Source organism: Danio aesculapii, chromosome 13 (genome assembly GCF_903798145.1).
Source record: "Danio aesculapii chromosome 13, fDanAes4.1, whole genome shotgun sequence".
Lineage (NCBI taxonomy): Eukaryota > Metazoa > Chordata > Actinopteri > Cypriniformes > Danionidae > Danio > Danio aesculapii.
In genome coordinates this window covers 35300628-35321563 of record NC_079447.1, presented here as the reverse complement: position 1 = coordinate 35321563, position 20936 = coordinate 35300628, and the positions used below count along the sequence as shown (strand labels likewise).

Genomic DNA, 20936 nt, shown 5'->3' with positions numbered 1-20936 from the left:
AATTGTTGACTGATAACATTAACAATAGAGGTAGGCCTGTTACAATAAGGAATTTTTGTTGTGCAATACACTGTCAAAGAAATTGTTGCGATAAGCAATATTACTCTCATTCTGAGATTATTTTATGCCACTAGCTAGCTAGCTAGCTAGCTATATATATATATATATATATATATATATATATATATATATATATATATATATATATATATATATATATATATATATATATATATATATATATATATATATATATATATATAAAACAGCATAATAAACCAAATTGCCACTTTAAAATACTTATAACTTTTAAGGTTATTTAGATTCTATAATTTGTTTTTTAAAAGGTAAGTGTCCCATTCTATATACTATTTAACGTCCTATTAGGTAAATGTTCAGTTATAAACTGACACTGGTAAGACAGAATGTAAATGTCATGGTAAAATGGCTTTAACGTTATTTGTGAATTTGTAAATATATATTGCAACGGCAAAAATGATTAAGGTCATCTCCAAGTATTGCATGATAAGTCGATATATTGATTATTGTGACAGGCCTAAATAGTGCATTCCAAAAGTATATGTTTAACACTTTGGTTCCTGTTGCACTTGAAATTTTGGGAGATCTTCTTCTTTTGGAAGATGGTTGGGGGGAAAAAACAAAAACAAAACCAAACAAACAGATAGTTAGACAGTCACAGGTATATGGAGAGACAGATGGAGAAGTTAGTCAAACTGACAAGACAGAGAGCTAGCAAGTTTAAAAGGCAGATAGATGGATATTAGGCTACACAGACAGATACACTACTGGCCAAAAATTTGGGGTCAGTAGAATTTTTAAACGTTTTAAAATAATCTTCTCCTACTCACCAAAGCTGCATTTATTTAATCAAAAATACAGTAAAAATTGTAAAATTGTGAAATGTTATTGCACTATAAAATAACTGTTCAAAAGTAGTTAATCATTTATTTAATAATTTATTTCAGTGATTTTAAAGATGACTCTGAGTCACATGATCCTTCAGAAACCACTCTAATATTAATTATTATTATTAAAATAATAATTATTATTAATGCAATATTTAAAAAAAGCAATAATGACTGGAGTACTAATTTCATTTAAAACTACATACAATAGGAAAGCTGTTATTTAAAATGTTTATATTTAACAATTTAACTTTTTTTTTTTTTTTTTTTTTTACATACAACCAATACCAACCTGTGATGTATGTACCACCTTGAACAGAATAATTTTCTTTAAAAAATATGTAAAATAAAACCTAACCCTAAACCTTTGACTGGTAGTCTACATGAATATACTGAAAGATAGATGTATAAAAAAATTGTGCAAAACAAACAGATATAAAAAAGATAGTCTGACTGTCAGACAGATATATATAAAGATAGACTGACACACAGACAGATAGCTAATTATGATGAATTGTCAGTTAGACAAAAATATACAGACAGTTAGATAAATAGTTGTTAGAAAGACAGACAGGTAATTAGTTAGACAGACATATGGATATTTTGACAGACTTAGACTGTAGAAAGTCAGATAGATAGACAGAGACCTAGTCAGAAACAAACCATTGTAAAGACCGATGGATTTTTAGAGAGTTAGAAAGAGACAGACAAAGATGGATACAGATAGCTAGTTAGATAGAAAGAGAGACAAATGTATCGTCAGTTAGATAAAAACACAAAAAGACAAATAGTTTGTTAGAAAGACTGAGATAATTTGTTAAGACAGATATAAAAAAGCAGGTAATTAAAATCTAAAATCTTAAATATAAGCTAGGCTATGAGTCAGCAGGTTTATGTTGTAAAGCACCTTGCGTCTTTGAGCCAGCGTTTGTCCATGTCCTCCTGCCAGCCCTGAGGCGGACTCTCCTGCCAGGCGTTGAAGTAACGGATGATTCCTGGGTGTTCCAGCTTAGCCAGAGCCTTCACCTCTCGCATGACCTTCTCACGGGCCAGCTCCCTACAACCACAATCACAGCATTACACACAAAAACAGGCAATTGTTAATCTTTATGTACTGCCGGTGATTGGAGTTGACAGATACCTGTTTGGTAGACGGATCCTCTTGATGGCATAGTTGCAATCGTCCACCTTGTTGCGAGCCTCAAACACGACACCAAATCCACCACGCCCCAAACACTGCACTGGCTCAAAGTCTGTCAAGTATCTGATGTACACACAAACAAACACAAACTGGCTATGAATCACAAAAGAATGCTTTACAATGGAATAGCTGTGTGTTCAAATGAAGCAAACTTCAGATTGTCAAAACAGTATGTATAAATTATCCATTTACCATGACACTTGAAAACCATCAAAATTCAAACATCAAATAAACTGCACAGCAAGAGCACTCCAGTCATAATAGCTGTGTATTTACCCTTAAGTATTTAAAAAGTAAAGTATGATCACGATGCCATCTGTGCATTCCACACTCAGCAAATGCAAGCCTCTAATGTGCCATATGCAAACAAGTGTAATCTATTTAAAGAAATGGCTTTGACTTTCTTTATTGAAAAGAGGAACACCAACTGTAACTTTACTGTTTAAATGTAAAGTCTGCAATTTCCAGTACAGTGGTACACAAGCAACATGTGGCTCTTTGACCCAGTATACGTGGTTCTCTATCCCTCTTTCATCAAAAATATTTCACAGTATAAAAATGTAACCCTTACTAGATAGATACTACAATTCCCTTCTTATTGTAATTTTTTTACAGCAAAATGAATAAAAACTCTGTTAACAATAAAAGAACGTTACGATCAATGTGCAAGTGCGGCACTTTGGATAAACTTGAACAAACAACTTACTCTCCTCAAGCACGTAAAATCAAAAACAAAGTGATGGCAAAAGTGATGGGATATTGTGAGAGACTCATGTGAATGTCATACATACGGTGTTTGTTTCACTTCACACATTTGTATTGGGGTAATAGACACATCTCATTTTATGTTTTCCATGTAATGGTCTCATTGTGTACAGGTTTACCATATATTGTGGCCAATACCAAAAGACAATGTGGCATCTATTTCAACATTATGTGTGTATAAAAAGCTGGTATTGTCAGTAAGTCATTCCAGGTTTATCATTCAAACAGCCATGAACACACAACATCACTTAACGGACGAGCAGCACCATCTGGCCAAGGTGCGCCTTCAGGTCAGTGGCAGGTAGTCAGATGTTGCTAGTCAACTTGGTGTGTCTAAAAGTATCATCAGCAGACTTGCATCAAGACACAGAACTACTGGCAGAGTTCATGACAGACCCAGGAGTGGATCCCCACGAGTGACAGACCGAAACAATGACCAGTACCTAAGGACCTATGAACTCAGACATCATTATGCAACCGACACACAGCTGCAGGCCCGTTTACAAGATGTGAGGGGTACTAAGATTTCCAGACAAACCATTCACAATGACTCCACCGCTTTGGCTTGAATGCCAGACGACCGTTTGCAGGTGACTCCATTGACACCAAGACACCGCCGTGAATGTTTGCAGTGGGCACAAGACCATGTGACCTGTGGTCTACAGTCCTGTTCACTGATGAGTGCCGGTCATCAGCGTTGCTGGAGAAGGCAAGGTGAGCAATACGGGGTCAACATGGTCCCCAGAGTTTGCTTTGGTGGAGGAGGTGCAACAGTCTGGGAAGGCATGACCAGTCAGCGCAAAACTGATTTTTGGTAGATGACAGATATTGTAGATGGCTCAGTCACTACACGTTCTTACCTCAGAGACATCATAGAACCCATCATCATCCCCCAATTCTGCCAGCACACCCCCAACTTTATGTTCATGGATAATAATGCTCCACCACATTGTGGCATAATTGTCACAGTTCAACTTCAGTAAGTTGGAGTGCCTCATATGGTATGGTACTCTGACCTGAACCCCATAGAGCACATCTGGGACCAGTTGAAGCAGAGACTGGATGATCGTACCCCACCCCCACGTGACCTGGCAAAACTGTGTGTAACACTTGTGAAAGACTGGAACACATTGCCTCAGAACAACATCATGAGGCAAGTGAGGAGCATGAGACGTCACTGTCAAGCTGTCATTGTGGCACTACTGACATTGTCATTTTTTGTTATTTGGGGCTGTCCTTGTTATTGTCTACATTTTTGAGGTATGAAAATGAAAATGGTGTTTTTCACATAAATTGTTAGTAATATCAAAGGAAACTTATTCCAATAAAATTCAGAGCAAATAAAAAAAAAAACTCATGTAAATAACAATATCCCTAACTTATTGTGAGTAGTGTATATACACCTCAATGGCTCTTTAAAAAAAGGCATTTAACAAAAAAAACTTAAAAGGCTCTTTGCTGAAAAAAGGTTCCCGACCACTGTTCCAGTAGAAACAAATGAAGGCATGATGTGTTTGAGCAGTGATCGACATTAGCTAATCCAACATTAATCCAAAAAAAAAAAAGTTAAAACAAGCTTTATTTTTACATTTGTTACAGTTGAGCTTTAAATAATTGAACAGAATCATAAGACGTGTACTTAATTTATTTGCTTACTGTTTGACATCATGTGACATGTCAGCACTTTTGCACTATTAGGTATGAATTGTCTTACACTTTTATTGCTTCCAATTTTTACAGAGTTTTGTAAATTGTATATTCCCCTTTTTTGGCAGACATCTCAAACGTCATTCTAGGAATGTCAATTGTCAGGAACTGTTATCAATTTTTGATTAATCATTAACGTTGATGACTTGTTAAGTGGCCCATCTAATTTAAAATAAAAGGGTTATCACCATTTGCACTCACTCAATTTGTTCTAAACAAAGCAGAGAGGATTTCTTACTATTGAACAAAACAGGATATTCGGAAGAATGTTGGAAAACAGCAGCTATTGACATCCATCGTAAGAACAAAAACATTATGGATGTCAATAGCTGTGTTTTCCAGCATTCTTCAAAATATCTTCATTTTGTGTTCAAGAAAAAAAAAAAAAAAAAACAGGTTTGGAACAAGTAAAGAACCAGGAAAATTATGGCAGAATGTTAACTTCTCTTGATTGAATTACTATTGCCAAATGATATGCTAAACTGATTAAGAATCTGTTTTCACCTAGTATAAATCAAATCAAATTCGGAAAAGATAAGCTTATTGGTTACCATATTTGTATGTTACTAATAACTATGGCCAGATAGAATCTGTGGGGATTTTTGCAATTTCTGCACAGATTTTGGTAAAAAAAAAATATTAGCCAATAATATTATTGAAATTAATTTAAAAATTGAATAATATAAAATTAACACACATTTACACAAGTAAATAAATAGGCTTATTGATGGGCCAAAATCTGTATAAAACTGCAGATGTGGGCCTACTAATAACGTTAACAATTTAACTGGTAACTAGTAGCTTTTAACAGTTAAACATTTTTTACAAACAAAGGTAACCTGTAGTTATATAGTATATAGGTAATTTCTATGTGCACATGTTCAATGATGTGTATTCAGTGTATTAAGTGTATGTGTTTCAGTACTACCAAGTGTATCCTCAATTACCTGGAGACATATTCGCAGGGACGCATATCTGTGACCACAACTTCTTTGGGCTCTGTAACATCTGCTTCAAACTTGGTGTCAGTTTGGCACTGCGTCTCAGACTCCTTTCGTTGCTGCACAGATGAATTGAAAATGGTTCAACGTGTTACAATAAGTTACCTCTACAATAAGTTACCTCTACAATAAGCATGAGATCATTAGTGGGTATGTGAATACAGTTTATCCATTTACCCGTGCGTATGTTGTGGGTGGGTGGAAGAACTTGCGGACGATGTATGTGGTGGCAGCGATGCAGAAGAAGATGGTACCTAGAATCTCTTTCCACCACGGCAGCAGCAGCACAGGATCTTTCCTTCTCACCTGTGTGCCTTCGCCATCTTTTTTCAACAGAACACTTACTGCAGTCTCGTCACGTCGGTTTCGGTAACGAGGACTGTATGGAAAGTAGTATCCATTATCTGCAATGAGAAACAAAGAAAAAGGTGATGAAACCTCAAGTCAGAGACTGTCAAGCCAACTATCCAAAAAGCCTGAAGGACTCTAGTTCTTACCATATGGGTATTGCAGTATTGAAAGAGCTCCATTGCTGTACTCTTCATGAGAGAATTTATCATTATTCAGACATTTATCAAACTCTTCAGAGCCCACTAAGACTGGAGTGCGAGACGGAGAGTCTATGAGAAAACAGATGAGTTGTAGATAACGTCACTCTGGCTTCCGTATATATTTGAGCATGTGTGATGAGGTATAATATACTCACGGATGAGGGGTTTCCATTTGACTGTAGGTGGTGGCATCATGTCAGCGTCACCTCCCCAGCCGTTGAGAGCTTTGGATTTGGATGGAAACTTCTCAGAAATCCTCACAGAGGACTGGAGGTACAGTTGACCCTGAAACATCCCTTAAAATGGAGAAAGAAAACACATTTTTGACATAGGCAGTCTATTTCTCGAGACAAACTGATGATTTTTGAATAAAAAACTAATACACAAGTTAAAACAAGTTTTGCTCTTTGCAGCTCAACACTTGACCAGATTTTTGTCAATTATAAAATTGTAGATGCTTTCCTAGCCCCTGCTTTGAATCTGTCACAGACAGAGAGGAAATGTGCACTAGAAAGATTGTGTGTGCGTGTGTGTTTATGTAAATGACAATGACATATATAACAGCTCATAGTAACATGTGTTAGCTATCTCTTCTCAAATATATTGAAGAATGTCTGCTAGTTGATGGATCTCCATCAGCTCCGTTTTGAAGCACTCATCCTTGTTCTTGACATTTAACCGATAAATAAAAGCTCCGGAAGATGTCACAGAGTTACTATGGTTTTTACAAAATTTTATGGAAGCGCATTTATTTCTGCTAATGTATGTATTTAACTGCATCAAAACTGACTGGAACTACCAGTGAATTACACACATTTATTGTACACCTTCCAGCCAATCAGAATAAAGACTTTCAACAGTTCACAGAATATAGAGCTACATCTCTTTTACTGTGTGTGATTTTGAGATACAAACATGTTTTCTAACATATGTACAGTTGAAGTCAGAATTATTAGCCCCCTTAGAATTTTTTTTCTTATTTAAATATTTCCCAAATTATGTTTAACAGAGCAAGGAAATTTTCACAGTATGTCTGATAATATTTTTGTCTTCTGGAAAAAGTCGTATTTGTTTTATTTAAGATAGAATAAAAACATAATTTTTTAAAAACCATTTTAAAGTCAAAATTATTAGCCCCTTTAAGCTATATTTTTTGATAGTGTACAGAACAAACCATCATTGGCAAAGATAAAATAAATCAAATCAGTTATTAGAATATAAGTTACTATAACTATTATGTTTAGAAATGTGTTAGAACTGTTTAGAAAACAGAAAAACAGGAGGGCTAATAATTCTGACTTCAACTGTATGGCGTGTAAAACAAAATGTCAAGTGCATGTTACCCAGGTAAACGCTGGACTCCGTAGCCCCGCGGGCCTCCTCCATGATGTCATCATCCTCCTGAGTCTCAGTCTCAGTTTGGGAGTTATACGATGTGTCATCAAACAGGCTAATGGGTGTCACCTTCCCCCCTCCAACCAACCACGCAGAGGCAATGGGTGTGCAAAACTTCAGAGAGAAAACACAATGATTGAAATGTGTAATTGCCAAACCCAAGTTTTAACTGGAATGGATTGAGATATTTACCTGATGCTCCCAGATCAGCTGTCCTTCTGGTTTGGTGCTGAAGGCCATGACTTTCCAGTCCGGCACAGAAACCTTAATGACCAGGTCTAAGCCCTCTACCTGAGTGTGCGCTGAGTTTGGGTGCGTTTTAGCATGATTTTTGGTTTGTGCGTCCGTCTCCTCTTGGATAACACGCTGTGCTTCACGTTTGACCTCTCGCCACGTTTCTCCACTTGGTGCCTCCCCCTCCAAAAAGTTGAGTTTGGACTGAATCTCAGGGACAAATTTGAGCTCAAAGTTTCCCACGCTGAAGTTCCATCTAACAGAATACAAAATACAATTGACATTTAACTGAGACCGCTACTAATCTTCAAATGTTTTTCAACAAGCCACTGCCAAGCTGTGCATTGTTGACACAAGCCAGCGTTTCATGCATCTAATCTACCTCTGCTTCGTTTGTACAATCAAAAGCAAGGTCATACGAGGCACTCAACAGAGCGCGAGTGAAGCCTGTGGGTGTTTCTTACTTCTCAAACCCGTTGCGAGGCCTCACAGCTCTGACAGTTTTCTGCGTTCTCTGGAGTAACAATACGTCCTCTGGCTCTCCTTCCTCGTCCCCCCACCGACTGCAGCCCACCGCTGAACAAATATACTTCAACTGCACAGAAAAGAGCGGGAGGTTAAAGCTGACAGCCAATACCATGATATGATAAAAGAGTTTGCAGTGTGCCAAAACAGCACATCAATCATTTATTGCTGTAAAAAAAAATTCTGTTTCAACAACTGTGTGGATTACCTTGCCGCTGTATGCACCAAGGCCGTACGTGGTGAGGGATTTGCCCCCTACAAGCACAGTGTCCTCTCCGATGCGGTACGAGGAGTCCAGCAGGGACTCCACACTGAAGGGAACAGCTTCCATGCTCTCTCTATCCCTGTTCCACTGGAACAGGGCTCCATCCAGAGAGGGAATGAACATTTTGTTGCCAAAAATCTGCAGAACAGAAAGAGATCAAAAGAATCGTATTACACTTGTGGTCAACGAGTAGAAGGGACACGTGATTTCATTTAGTAAATAGTTCATCTTTTTGATTATCAGCAGTGGGGTGGGTACAATGAGCAGACTGTGATGGATAGAGACAAGGGGACAGCCAGCTCGGAGTCTTTGACCAATCAGCTTAGAGTCTGTGTGTGGCATTATCACACTGTATTCCATTAACATTTGGCACTCTCTGTACTGTTGTCCGAAAAGTTACGCAATCCTTAAAGGATAAATGAGCACACACACACACACACACACTGATAAAAAGAAAAGACCATTATATAAGGCTAATGTAACTGACCCTAATCCAAAAAGTGATCTCAGCTCAAACAGACATACACAAATGTGGGCGGAGGGGTGAGATCACCAACTTCCTGTTGTGCCTAGTCTAACCTTGACACCTGGTATGCACCAATAGGATGCTGAAGCACCATGAGAAACCAACCACCTGCAGAATGAAAACAGTTCATGTGATTGGTTGAGAAATTAAGGTATTAGCTCATCTGTCCGTCACGCCTGACTGGGCGGAGCTTGCAGTGATACTGAGGATAAGAGGTTTAAAGTGTGTGTGTGTGTGTGTGTGTGTGTGTGTGTGTGTGTGTGTGTGTGTGTGTGTGTGTGTGTGGCAATGATGACTCATCACTGTGCTACATTCAGTTAATCCATCATGTGATCTATTTGTCTGATCTCCAGCTCTACAGGATCTTGACGCTGGGTAAGACTTCAGTCATCCTCAGCCTAACATCCTAAATCAATGAACAATTAAAGCCAATCAATTAGAAGAGCATGGATTTAACCCCAGCCAAGCTCCAGAACTTCATTAATGACATTAGCTGTTACAGTTCTATTCTGAAAATTGACAGTGTCAGCTACATCTACATCCATTTAAAAACTGGTGTGTGTGCAAAAAGAAAAAAAAAGGGGGAAAAAAAAGAAAATGAGAAAGAAAATGTCTCCATAAGGAATTAACATTAATTGAAAAATCTATGTCATTTAATTGGATTAAATTAATGCAATAAAAAAATTACTATAAAAAAAGAAGAAACAGACTAGGCAAAACTTGACACTTGTAAATTTGAGGGGAATTACTCCATAAATGTTAAGATACTTGTATAGAAAAAAATATATTGTAACAACAATGTAAAATTGTATATTTGTTTTGTATCATATTGTTAAGTTCTTTTAAAATATTTTTTCTTGAAAAATAAATAAAGATCCTATTACCCCCTAATGCACCTAAAGACTTGAACATGAAATTAAATGGCTTCAGAACATGACTTTTAAATATACAGCAAGGAGGGTTTTATGACTCTCATGAAAGACAGTCCAGCTTTTAAACCTCTTTAACTACAAGTTGTAAATGTAAAAGGTCGGTACTTTTTACAGAGTGGGTAATTTAACCTCTACACTACAGTATTTCAATGTCAGTGTACTCTGGTATATAAACAAATCTTGCGTTTCAGCAAAATAGCTAACACTAACATTAGATACATTTCCCCCAATGCATTGAATGCCAAGGAGGGCTGAAGGAGCAGGGTAATAGCCTGCTATTAAAACTGATCTCTTACAATCTGGCTTATTGTCTGCATCAAGCTTGGTGTTGACTCACTGAATATGCCCTAGAGGCGGTAGTTTTGATACATGCTAAACGTTTTGATGGGCATCAACAGCTAAATCAAGGCTTCATTATTTCTGTAGGAGTAATAAAACACCCTCTTTAATTATTAACCATAACAGCAGAGCGAGAATAATAACCTATGCAAAACTATGCTAATTTTTCAAACAAGTGATTTCCTAACAATATACAACCTTCATGTCGCACAATGACACCAGTCATCAGCATCTTAAATCCTTTAAAACGTTTTTAATATATATATATATATATATATATATATATATATATATATATATATATATATATATATATATATATATATATATATATATGCAGCATCTATAGAACAGGACAGCAAATTTGACGTTGTTCTCTCCTATGGCTGCCGTCATCAGTCTCACACAATTTTTTTTTCCTTTTTCTGAAAGTCTTTATAACACCATCGTGGCGTTTTTCTTTTATTATTTGAGCAAATAGGATTGTAAAAAAAATCTTTGTTGTATTCTCCCATTTACTCCAAGTTTTCCCAACTATGACGACTTCCGCTACTGAGAAACCCGGAACTGTGAAAAGGGTTTATTAATTACATATTTTTAAATGGTAATATTTAATTTAACCATTGAAAAGTAGGTCAATTAAAATGATAGACAGGAAGAATTTGGGGGGGAAATTAAACCAAATTTCTAGACTCAAAGTTCTAGATATTGTAATGCTTGTGGCAGGAAAAAATAAATAAAAAATTGTGGACGATTCATAATTCTTGTGTTTTTGGCATAGAAAAACTGTCCTTGGAGGTTTATAAAATTATAGTTGAACCACTAACAAGTTCCTTCAAGAGCTTTGAAAGCTTCCTTGCTGTCTACAGAGGGTGAGAGAGCTCTTGTTTTAATTGTCATAAAAAAATACCCTTACCTTCATTCCGAAGATCTTATTGGTTTGTAAGGACATGAAGGGGAGTAATTAACAACTGAATTTGCACTTTTAGGTGAACTATGCCTTTAACCCCAGAGATAGGGCCCTATCATACACCTGGCGCAATAAGGCACAAAACGTGTTTGGCGAGATTTGTTGCTGCTTTCAGACCAGTGCAACAGCATATAGACTTTGTGGTCTATAAAGGAGGTGTGTTAAGGCGCATTGCTGGCGCGTTGCTATTTTGAGGAAATAAAATAGACTGTGCCATTGACCAATTCATAGCTGGTCTAAAGTCCAGAGCAGAATACATTAGTTATGCACCTGTGCTGGTCCAAATACTTACACATTATTTAATACACACAGGTTGTACAGTCATACACAAATATTTTTGCATATGGAAAACAATTAAAGGATTAAAATGTTTCAAAAATTATTATTTTCTACATAAATATAAAAACCACTGCCTCCATGCCTTCTTTATTCATGACAATTTGCATTTGTATAATAATAATAATAATAATAATAATAATAATTATTATTATTATTATTATTATTATTATTATTATTATTATTATTATTATTATTATTATGCATATTATTAATAATAAGCATATTTATATTTGCTTTAATTAAAGGGTTTGAGACGTATGCATCACCATATGGGGCATAAGAATAGGACGTGTTTGGATATAACTCATCTACTCAAACTAAATTAAATATGCAGGCTAATGGATGTCTTCAGTGGAGTGCTTACAACACCGTTTCCTTATCCATGAAAGGAAAGGAGTAAAGAGTAAAAGTAAAGTAAAGAGAAAGTAAAGAGGCCGAATGTAGGAGGCTCTTTATTTATCCTCACTGCGGATGGTTTGTTTAACTGTTTTCTCGCTAGTGAAGCGATCAGTCTCAAAGTCCGCAATGTAAATAGCAAATGTGCCATGACGGGACACAACTGACTCTTAAAGGGAATGGGAGATGAGACTCCGATTGGTTTAACGCACGTTATGCTCAAAACACACCCATAACTCATTAAGAGAATAAGCACAACCCTGTGAAAAAGTGTATTTTTCAATCCTGAAAATAGTAAAAGTGAATTCAAACATGCCTATAATGCTTTTGCGCTATGCGCTTTAGACTTTGTGCCTAGACAGATAAAATATCCATAGTGACACACAGAGTAAAAACCACCGTCAAACTGGATGACTAACTGTTATCCTTCTAACCAGCATGCATCTGGTCACCTCAGTTGTAGGGTCAGACACACCAAACCATGATATCAAACTGACCCCCCACAGATGGCCAACATGACTCCAATCCTCAGTTCGACTGTGGGCAATGATTCCTGGAATCTTGTTTGACACATTCAATTGGAGAGATTTAGCTAAAGGCGATCTGGCCCTTGTCTTAAGGGATCACAGCAGGTTCGAGTATGAAGTGTGTCTGTGTAGGCAGGATATCCCTCTGTACTCGCTGACCTCCCACAGACGATAGCGCTCCACTGAGTCTGACACATAGCATTACATCAAGCTAAGCACAAGCCCTTCTCCATTCCCTGCTCAACGGTAATCTCTCTGACTCCCACACAAACACAACATATCACTTCACACTGCTTCTGGCACAGAAATCACTTTAGTGCACCCTACATACAGTTTAAAGTCAACTGCACACTTAGGTCTACGGATGACATGCTATTGACGAAAAACAACAACTTAAAACATTTATGGTTTACTCAATGTTCTGGAGACGTTTAGTTGTGACTTAGAAGACCAACCTGAAATGCCACGGTTACTTTGTTTATTTTTTTAGGAGGCACACATACTACTTAATTTTCACTGTTAGAAGGTATGTGTTCACAACAAACACAGATGTAGCCCAGGGGTGTCGCTAGCAACTTTGGGTCCTATGCAATGATATGTGAAGGTGGGCCCCCTTTACTGAAAAAGTTAAAGACCGGGGTTGGGTCATTGACGTAAGTGAAGATGGGGGGTTCTTTTTCAACTTTATTTGATGGCAAAAGTAAGTTTGAATAGGATGAGCGATGGTATACTGTTTTCGGACACTCAAACACCTTGAACTGCAGTAGGCAGGGTTGTAAATGTGTCAATCTGCTGGAAATACCCCTAAAGACAACAATGCATAATAAACATCTAGCAATGAATATTAACTTGTGATAATAAATATTAAGTTGTGCAGCATAGGGCTGGGCAATTTGGCCTAAAATCTAAATCTCGATTAAATTACCATTTTAACTTGATTACGATTAATGAAAAATTATTTTATTTAATTTTTTTGGCCTCTGTGTCGAGTTTATTCACAGGGTTTTTTTTTTCTGAATGCTACTTTAAATGAGATCGTTTTAGCTTCTTGTATATTTATTTTTATTTTCATTTTAAATTTTTGTATGGTAATTTTTTTCTATTTACCGCAGGCAGATACCAAAGCCCCTTTAAGGCAAGTAATTTAACTCGTCAACCATCTTTGAAATGCCTCTCGGGCAGTGTGCTCGGGCATTCTGTCTGAATGGGGGAAACATCAAATTCTCCAAAACTGTTAGCCTAGCTTACAATTACATATTTTGAATCACCAATAAAATGCAATAATATTAAACATTAGCCATCTCATAAGTTTCGTTTATAAAGGTTTGAATCAAACAAAATCTGCATTTTTTTCAGGTTGCCCAATCTAATGTGCATGCGCACTCGGAAGGAACGATATCATGACACCAACCTCATTTATGGCCATTCTACAATATAACATCCTCTGGATAATGATCGTCTGATCATGATGCTCTTCTGAAGTAATTCACAACTTGGTCTTGATGGTGAATCTTTTCCAGAAATAAAGGTGACATTAGAGATTACCATGACAACACAGGGCATAGACATTGTCTCTAGTTAAAATTTCTTATTTCTCTGAATTAAAAGATTCTTCTAAACATCTGGGATAATGTAAGTGCATAGGTTTAAATGTATAAACATAAAAATATAAGATGTATTTACATATTTTAATGGAAAAATAATCTTACATATTGTTTTTTTACATTTTGGTGAATTGATGGATTTTTTTTTTCTGCCACTCACAGTTTGGAGTGGAATTGTGGAATGGTTTGGAACCATGTTTTCATAGGTTTTCAAATCAGACTGCAAAATGCCAAATCATGCAAAATCTCATACTAGAAAAATGTTTTCTTATGAGATCTTATTTTACTCCATAATGAAAATACGTTCTTTGAAATATCAATTAGACATTTCTGAGGGGGAAAAGATATAAAACGTCAAACTGCTGATCCTGCTTTGGTGTTATTTTGCCTCTTTTAATGACAGGTGAGATATTCAGGATTTCAGTGGAGTGCCACTCTTAAGAAGTTGACATCACCGACATGTACCCAAAGAAAAAAGAAAAGAACTGCACCAAAATGACACTTCAAAGAATTGTGTGCTCGTAAAGCATTGAGCTGCTGAGGAAAACCTCACAAAATCTTTCACGAACATGTCAGAATCATATTCCACCTTGAAGCCTAAAACTGAAGCCTAGTTTAAAGATAATTAAGTTTTACCACAGTAATAGAAATAAAATAAAAAGAACAGATGACAGGTCAATGAATTATTGAAAAACAAATGCACAACTGTGGAGGTAAAGCACCCAAAACAAAGCGGAGAGGGCATTACACCTCAGGAGTAATGTATTTTTCAATAATTCAATGGCCTGCCATCAATTATTCTGCTTATATAATAGTTACCATACCTAAAGACATCTTGATACATGAAATGAATGCCTATAATATTGAAAATAATGTTTATTATGATAAACACTGATAAATGTAAAGAAAACAACAAAAACATTCTGATCTTTAAAGTCATTAAGTTTACTTTATAAGCAAACTATAATAACAGTGTTTTCCAATGACCTCATATGTGAAATGCAGAGCCTGTGCATAATCAACAAATGATCCGAAGCTCTCTTAAGAGTTTTCCCAATGCTATCATTATGTTAAGAGAAAAGTGTGTAGCATATATATATATATATATATATATATATATATATATATATATATATATATATATATATATATATATATATATATATATATATATATATATATATATATATATATATATATATATATATATATATATATATATATATATATATATATTTATTTATTTATTTATCTATTTATTTATTTAATCTAAGGTTGCACTCTGCTGAGTCTGAATGTTTGTTATCAGTATATCACAGGAAATGTATTTACAGCCACTGATCTCTGTACTGACTAGATATGATTTTGATTGAACAGCTATATTACTATTACTTACAAACAGAGGATATCACTGACTGAGACAAAACCTAGGAGAACCTAACGTTGGATTAGTTTTTAGGATATGTGAATATAAATTACTGCTGTTTTAAGACACAGATAACACAAGATAATATAGTAAAGAACTCACCAAGCTGTCAATCAGTCACTGAACAATATCAGGTTGTCAATGAGAATTGATCAGTTTAGTTCTTGCAGAGTGGCAGAGACTTTTTGGCTGATTAAGCATGTTATATCTGCATCCGTCAGCATCACTGAGTGAAAGGGCAGGTTCGTAGGCAGGGGGGTTTGGGTGGTTCGAAAGACCCACCCCTCACTGACAAAGGTCCAGAATTTGTCCAATTGATGAGCTCATTTGTCTAATTTTGAGTGCTATGCCACCATAAATAGTAAAAATAACCCAGCAAAAAGGGTTTCAAGACAAAGCCGAATACTCTGTTGGCTGTAGTTTCAGTGTGACTTTAGCTAATCAGTTTTGGCCAATGCCAACAAATATTGTAATTTTACAATCTGCCAAAAGAGAAGTCATCTTTCACTACTGCATTGTTTTCAAACAGAGAAAATGGTTTACGGGTAACTTTTATTCTTACTCTTGGACCTTATTCTTAAACAAAAAATGATATAAAAAGGTGTGAAGCACCAAAAGTGGACCATGTTGAAATTTATTTGAATATTAATTTGGCTATTGTTATCCGAGAATTTTCAAATGTACTTTTTGTACAAGAGAGGCTAGAAAAATTGTGAAGCCCTACATTATTATTAGGGGCAAAGCACCGAAGTTGCGCACCTGTTGTATCCGTTCTGTTTCTTCTTATTATTCTTCCGGCTTCTTTCGCTCTGGGAGTCTATGGCAGACCTATGAACGGTTTGCGGCATTTGCACAAACATTGACACACTGATAAACTAACTCTCTAGCGCCACCACTTGCCCAAAGTTTCACGTATGTTTATCATTGTAGCTCATTGTTCAAAAGTTATAATCAAAATAATTTTTTTGTCTGATTCCTTTGGCTCAAACACACCCCATGTCGTCATTTTCCATCATGAAAATTTTTGCCATTTCGAATTTTTTGAAAAACCTAAAGAAGTCGTCCTAGGCCATTTGTCTGACTTTCGCCAAAATTGAATCACATGATCTACAGAACATGCTGACCCAAATTTATGGAATTCAAGTTGATTAGACAAACTGTTTTCCAGAGGTGTGAACCTACACTGGTCACGGTTCGGTTACGATTATTATGCCATCGATTCGGTTCAATTCGATATCTTGGTGCATCACGGTGCATTGACGATGCTTTCCATACACAGTTTTACATTTTCTTCACAGCACAACAATTCTTGTATTAAAATGTATAAATAAATTTATATATTATTAGTAATACAGACAGATATATAAACCGTATCTTTAAACAACACAAGGATTTATAGCAAATAAACAAATATAAACATCCTGTTTGCTTGTCTTGGTCACACGCTCAAGAGAAAGGGCTGCGATTAGGGCTGGGGATCTTCACAGATGTGTGACACTGATAAACGGGAGCGGCAATAACAGCTGATCCATGATAGACACGGTGGAGAAAACTATGCAAACAAGCGCTCGTGTCTGTATCCAGAAGTATCGCTGTAACAGGCTATAGGAGAGGAAAAGTCACACCCAGCAGGTTAAATGGGCCACAGTGAGAAAGAGAGAAATGGAGTTTACTTTCATTCTCTCTATCGCAGTCAAATAGGGGCTTCTGTTGTAAGTGTCAGTGAAAGACTGTCCAGCAAACACACAAGCAGTGAAATTGTGCACAGCTTTTGTGTTTTTAAGTAGTTGAGGCGTTGTAAATACTTGCGCTTGCCTCCCTCGCCATAGTAAGCTACAGTGACATAGCGCATATGAGATAAATGACATCAGTACACAATAACCGGGTATGATTATTACCGTACGTTTAAACCGAAAGCGGAGAGAGCGGCAAAGTAGCCGGAAGTCATTCATTTTCAATGAGAGCCGGCAGCAATAAGCGGCGAAGAGCAGCGCGGCTCATGTCGTCAGTGCTGCTTCAGGATATTTCAGCCATATGGACACATTAGACAATTAAGTGGAGCAAAGCCACACCAAATGCAACTTGATCTTCCATTGTTAAATAAATTTGATAAGAAATGCGCAACATTTTCACGCTAGAAAGCATGTTTTATGCAGGAATGTAATTGATATGCTGCAACGGCTCCTTTAAATTCGAGATCAACGTACCGAATTTTGACGCTCTCGCTGCCGGAGCTGAAGGCAGAACGCGTTGTCGCCAGGGCGGCCAGAGCAACCTTGGACACTCTCACCGCTTTCAGTGTGAACGCACAGTTACTGAACCGATACCGAATTGTCTGTGTCTGCATCGCGGTGCACCGAAGAAACGATTCATTTTGACACTCTTAAGGTTTCCGATTAATTTGCAAACAAACCTAATGTAGAGATTGCAAAAATGAACTTGAGACGTGTTATGACAAACATAGTCTGAGATTATCTGCAGCGTTTCAGCGCACTGCCCCTTAGTGGTCCAAAGATGCAAAAAAAATCCCAAGTCAAATGATGTCTGATTTTCCCAGGTCGGCCATTTTGAATAATGTCAAAAATTGCTATATTTTATGGACACATTGGCAAGTTGTTATGAAAATTGGTATGTGTCTTCAGGACTGTGCCCTAAAGGTGTTCAAAAAGTTGTCGCAGCGCCAACTTTTGGTCAAACATTATAACAATATTTCTAAAAATGCTAATAACTTTTGACTAGATTTGCCTATTATTATGAAACTTGTCTTGATAGTTTCTCATTGGGTTGTTCTGACAATAATCAATACCAATCATGCCCTAATTAACTGAACTTCTGTCTGCCATCTAGCCTAAGTCAAAAACCTACTTTTTCAAACTCAATCTCAGCCTACATCGTTTGGCTGATTTGCACTAAAATTGACTCAAATTTGACCATGCAGACAAAAAGTTATTGAATTTGTGTCGATAGGTGTAACAGTTTTTGTTTATTGCAGTGACAAATGTGATGGCATGATGCCAAGCTACATCTGAGGCTGTATCTCTGTGATAGTTAAAGATAATGACATCAAATTTTAGGTCTGTCATAGTCCTATCACACCAACCACACCAACATTAAAAATTTGGTGACAGCGCCACCTAGGGGTCAAGAATTATTTCACTCGAATCATCTTCAGACCATGTAGACCAAAAGTTGCCGTATTTGTTTATGATGTGGCCGCTGGGCTGCTTGGCCCCGATAATTGCTGCTTGCAGCTATTATTATTATTATTATTATGTTTTAAATATTTATTATTCAAATGGCCAAATTCTGACTGAGGAAAGTTGAATGTGCTGGCCAGTTTGTTATTTGCCTTATAAAGAAATAGACAAAAGTTTTTCCATTCAAAACTTTAACAGATTCCTATTTTTTTTTTTGTTTTTTTTTTTGTAATGCTACATGCTGTAAAAAATTAGCATATTAAAAGTTAATGTCATATTTCTTGATTCTAAATCTTAAGGAAACATTTTTGGTATATCAAAATGTGTGGTTATGATGACTATCCAAGTCATCATAATAGTGCTTAAAATAGTGCCTAAAATGGTGCTTAAAATGATCAAAAAAAAAAATTCTCTCATAAGCAAGTAGAAAATTAGGTGAATAACTGCAAAAATGTCCACTTTTTGAGAAAATAAAAACCACAGCTTTCAAAAGGCTGGGTACGGGCCTGAAGGGAGAACTCAAAATGGCTACATGACAATTAATAAGTATGTTTTATTAAGAGTCCTAGTTTCGATTTCTCTTTTTAAACAAAAATGACTTTGATACGTGCTAAAATAGTTAATTATTCTCAAACAGACTGTACCTGCTGGTTGGTACTATAGTCTTTGTGGTGTGCTCAAGTGAAACATTTTAGACACACATGGCATGATCATAGACTGTAAAATATACGGAGTATCCGTATCCGTGACGTCACCCATAGGTTTCTGAAGAGCGCAAAAGAAGCCACAAGTAGGCGCGGCCAACAGTCGCCATTTTGTTCGCGCGTCATCGCACCCACGGCGGGATACCAAACAAGGGCAAAGAGGCGGAGAGTGGATAAGTTATAAAAAAGTTCACCACCCTCACAGTTGTCATGGAGGGTAATAATAGCTATTTGAACCAAAATCGTTCTTTGTACCAGGCTGTAAACACCTTTTTTTCTGCTGTAAAGTTGGCCATTCTAACAGTGGGCTCAATTGCACTTTGCTCTATTATGGAGCCAGGACTAGCGGAATTTTGATGAATTGCAGTTTCAGTTACTTCCGTATTGGCCTCCCGAGGGAGAGCGGGAGGTTGCCGCTTGGGCATGATGCGACAGCACAGTTGGCTTTCATTCCAACTAGGTCTTTGTTGTGGGTTTGGTACATCAGGACATCATTTGGTAGGACATAATACATGGTGCAAACAGCTTTTAGCGTAATAAGAAATCAAAAACTGCATTTTATAGCAAAAAATTGATTTTTGGTATAACTTTAAGAACTTAATTCTGGTCTACAGCTCAATCCCAAAAGTGTGTCAGTCAGCTCCTTTACTGCTGCATTCAAAACAAAACAAAACCACCACCAAATAGTGTGCAGAAACACCGGCTTCTCGGCTCATTGGATTAAAGTGCCTTAATTACAACTGTTCACTCTAAAGATTAATAGATGGGAGGGGGTGTATGTGTATGTTTGAGTTGGTGGTTGGTGGGGGGGGCATTCTTATAGATGACATCATCCCACACATAAGGCATTACCTCATTCTTCAATCCTCTCAGCATGACTCACACCACGCTGTCAGTAGCATGGCTTTCCACCCCCATCCCTCTCTTCCTCATTCCTCTCATCTTTCTCTTTCTTCCCTCCATCACACCTCCCCCCCTTGTGTTGTGACAGCGTGTTTCTGCAGACAATGCTGTTTACTGCTGGCCTCTGCTAGTGTTGAGGCATGCTATAGGTGACTGTTTCCTACTGGCGCCATGGCGAGGGCCAATCAGAAGGGGGCAGACTGCTCTAATCACTGTGCAGAATGCCTTGCAAGGCACCGCTTGGGCCAATCAGAATGGCTGGTTGCTAGGCACCCAGAGGTAAAAGGGGAGGGGAGAGGACGATTTCAGCCAATAAAGAGGTTGCTCCCACAGCAGCCAGGCATTTCAGGTTACCGCCAACCAGACTGGGGTCAACACCATCACTCATTATGCTATATATACGCACACATATTACAGAGAGTTAAAAAAAAGGGGGGGGAAAGTGGAAATATACAGTGACAGCTGTAATTTATTAGCATGGATCAGATGAATGTGTAACTAAA

General features: G+C 37.0%; 1 protein-coding gene across 1 annotated transcript in view; it reads right to left on the bottom strand.

Annotated features, from left to right (window-relative positions):
* Positions 1-20936, bottom strand: part of eif2ak3 (eukaryotic translation initiation factor 2-alpha kinase 3) — a 55548-nt gene that overhangs the window by 9810 nt on the left and 24802 nt on the right. The window contains exons 3-12 of the mRNA XM_056470655.1: positions 8514-8708; positions 8245-8375; positions 7739-8036; positions 7495-7660; positions 6307-6447; positions 6098-6220; positions 5778-6004; positions 5547-5659; positions 2068-2190; positions 1834-1983 (exon numbers count right to left, since the gene is read on the bottom strand). Of these exons, the coding sequence (XP_056326630.1) occupies positions 1834-1983; positions 2068-2190; positions 5547-5659; positions 5778-6004; positions 6098-6220; positions 6307-6447; positions 7495-7660; positions 7739-8036; positions 8245-8375; positions 8514-8708 (1667 nt within the window). The remainder of the gene's footprint in view (positions 1-1833; positions 1984-2067; positions 2191-5546; positions 5660-5777; positions 6005-6097; positions 6221-6306; positions 6448-7494; positions 7661-7738; positions 8037-8244; positions 8376-8513; positions 8709-20936) is intronic.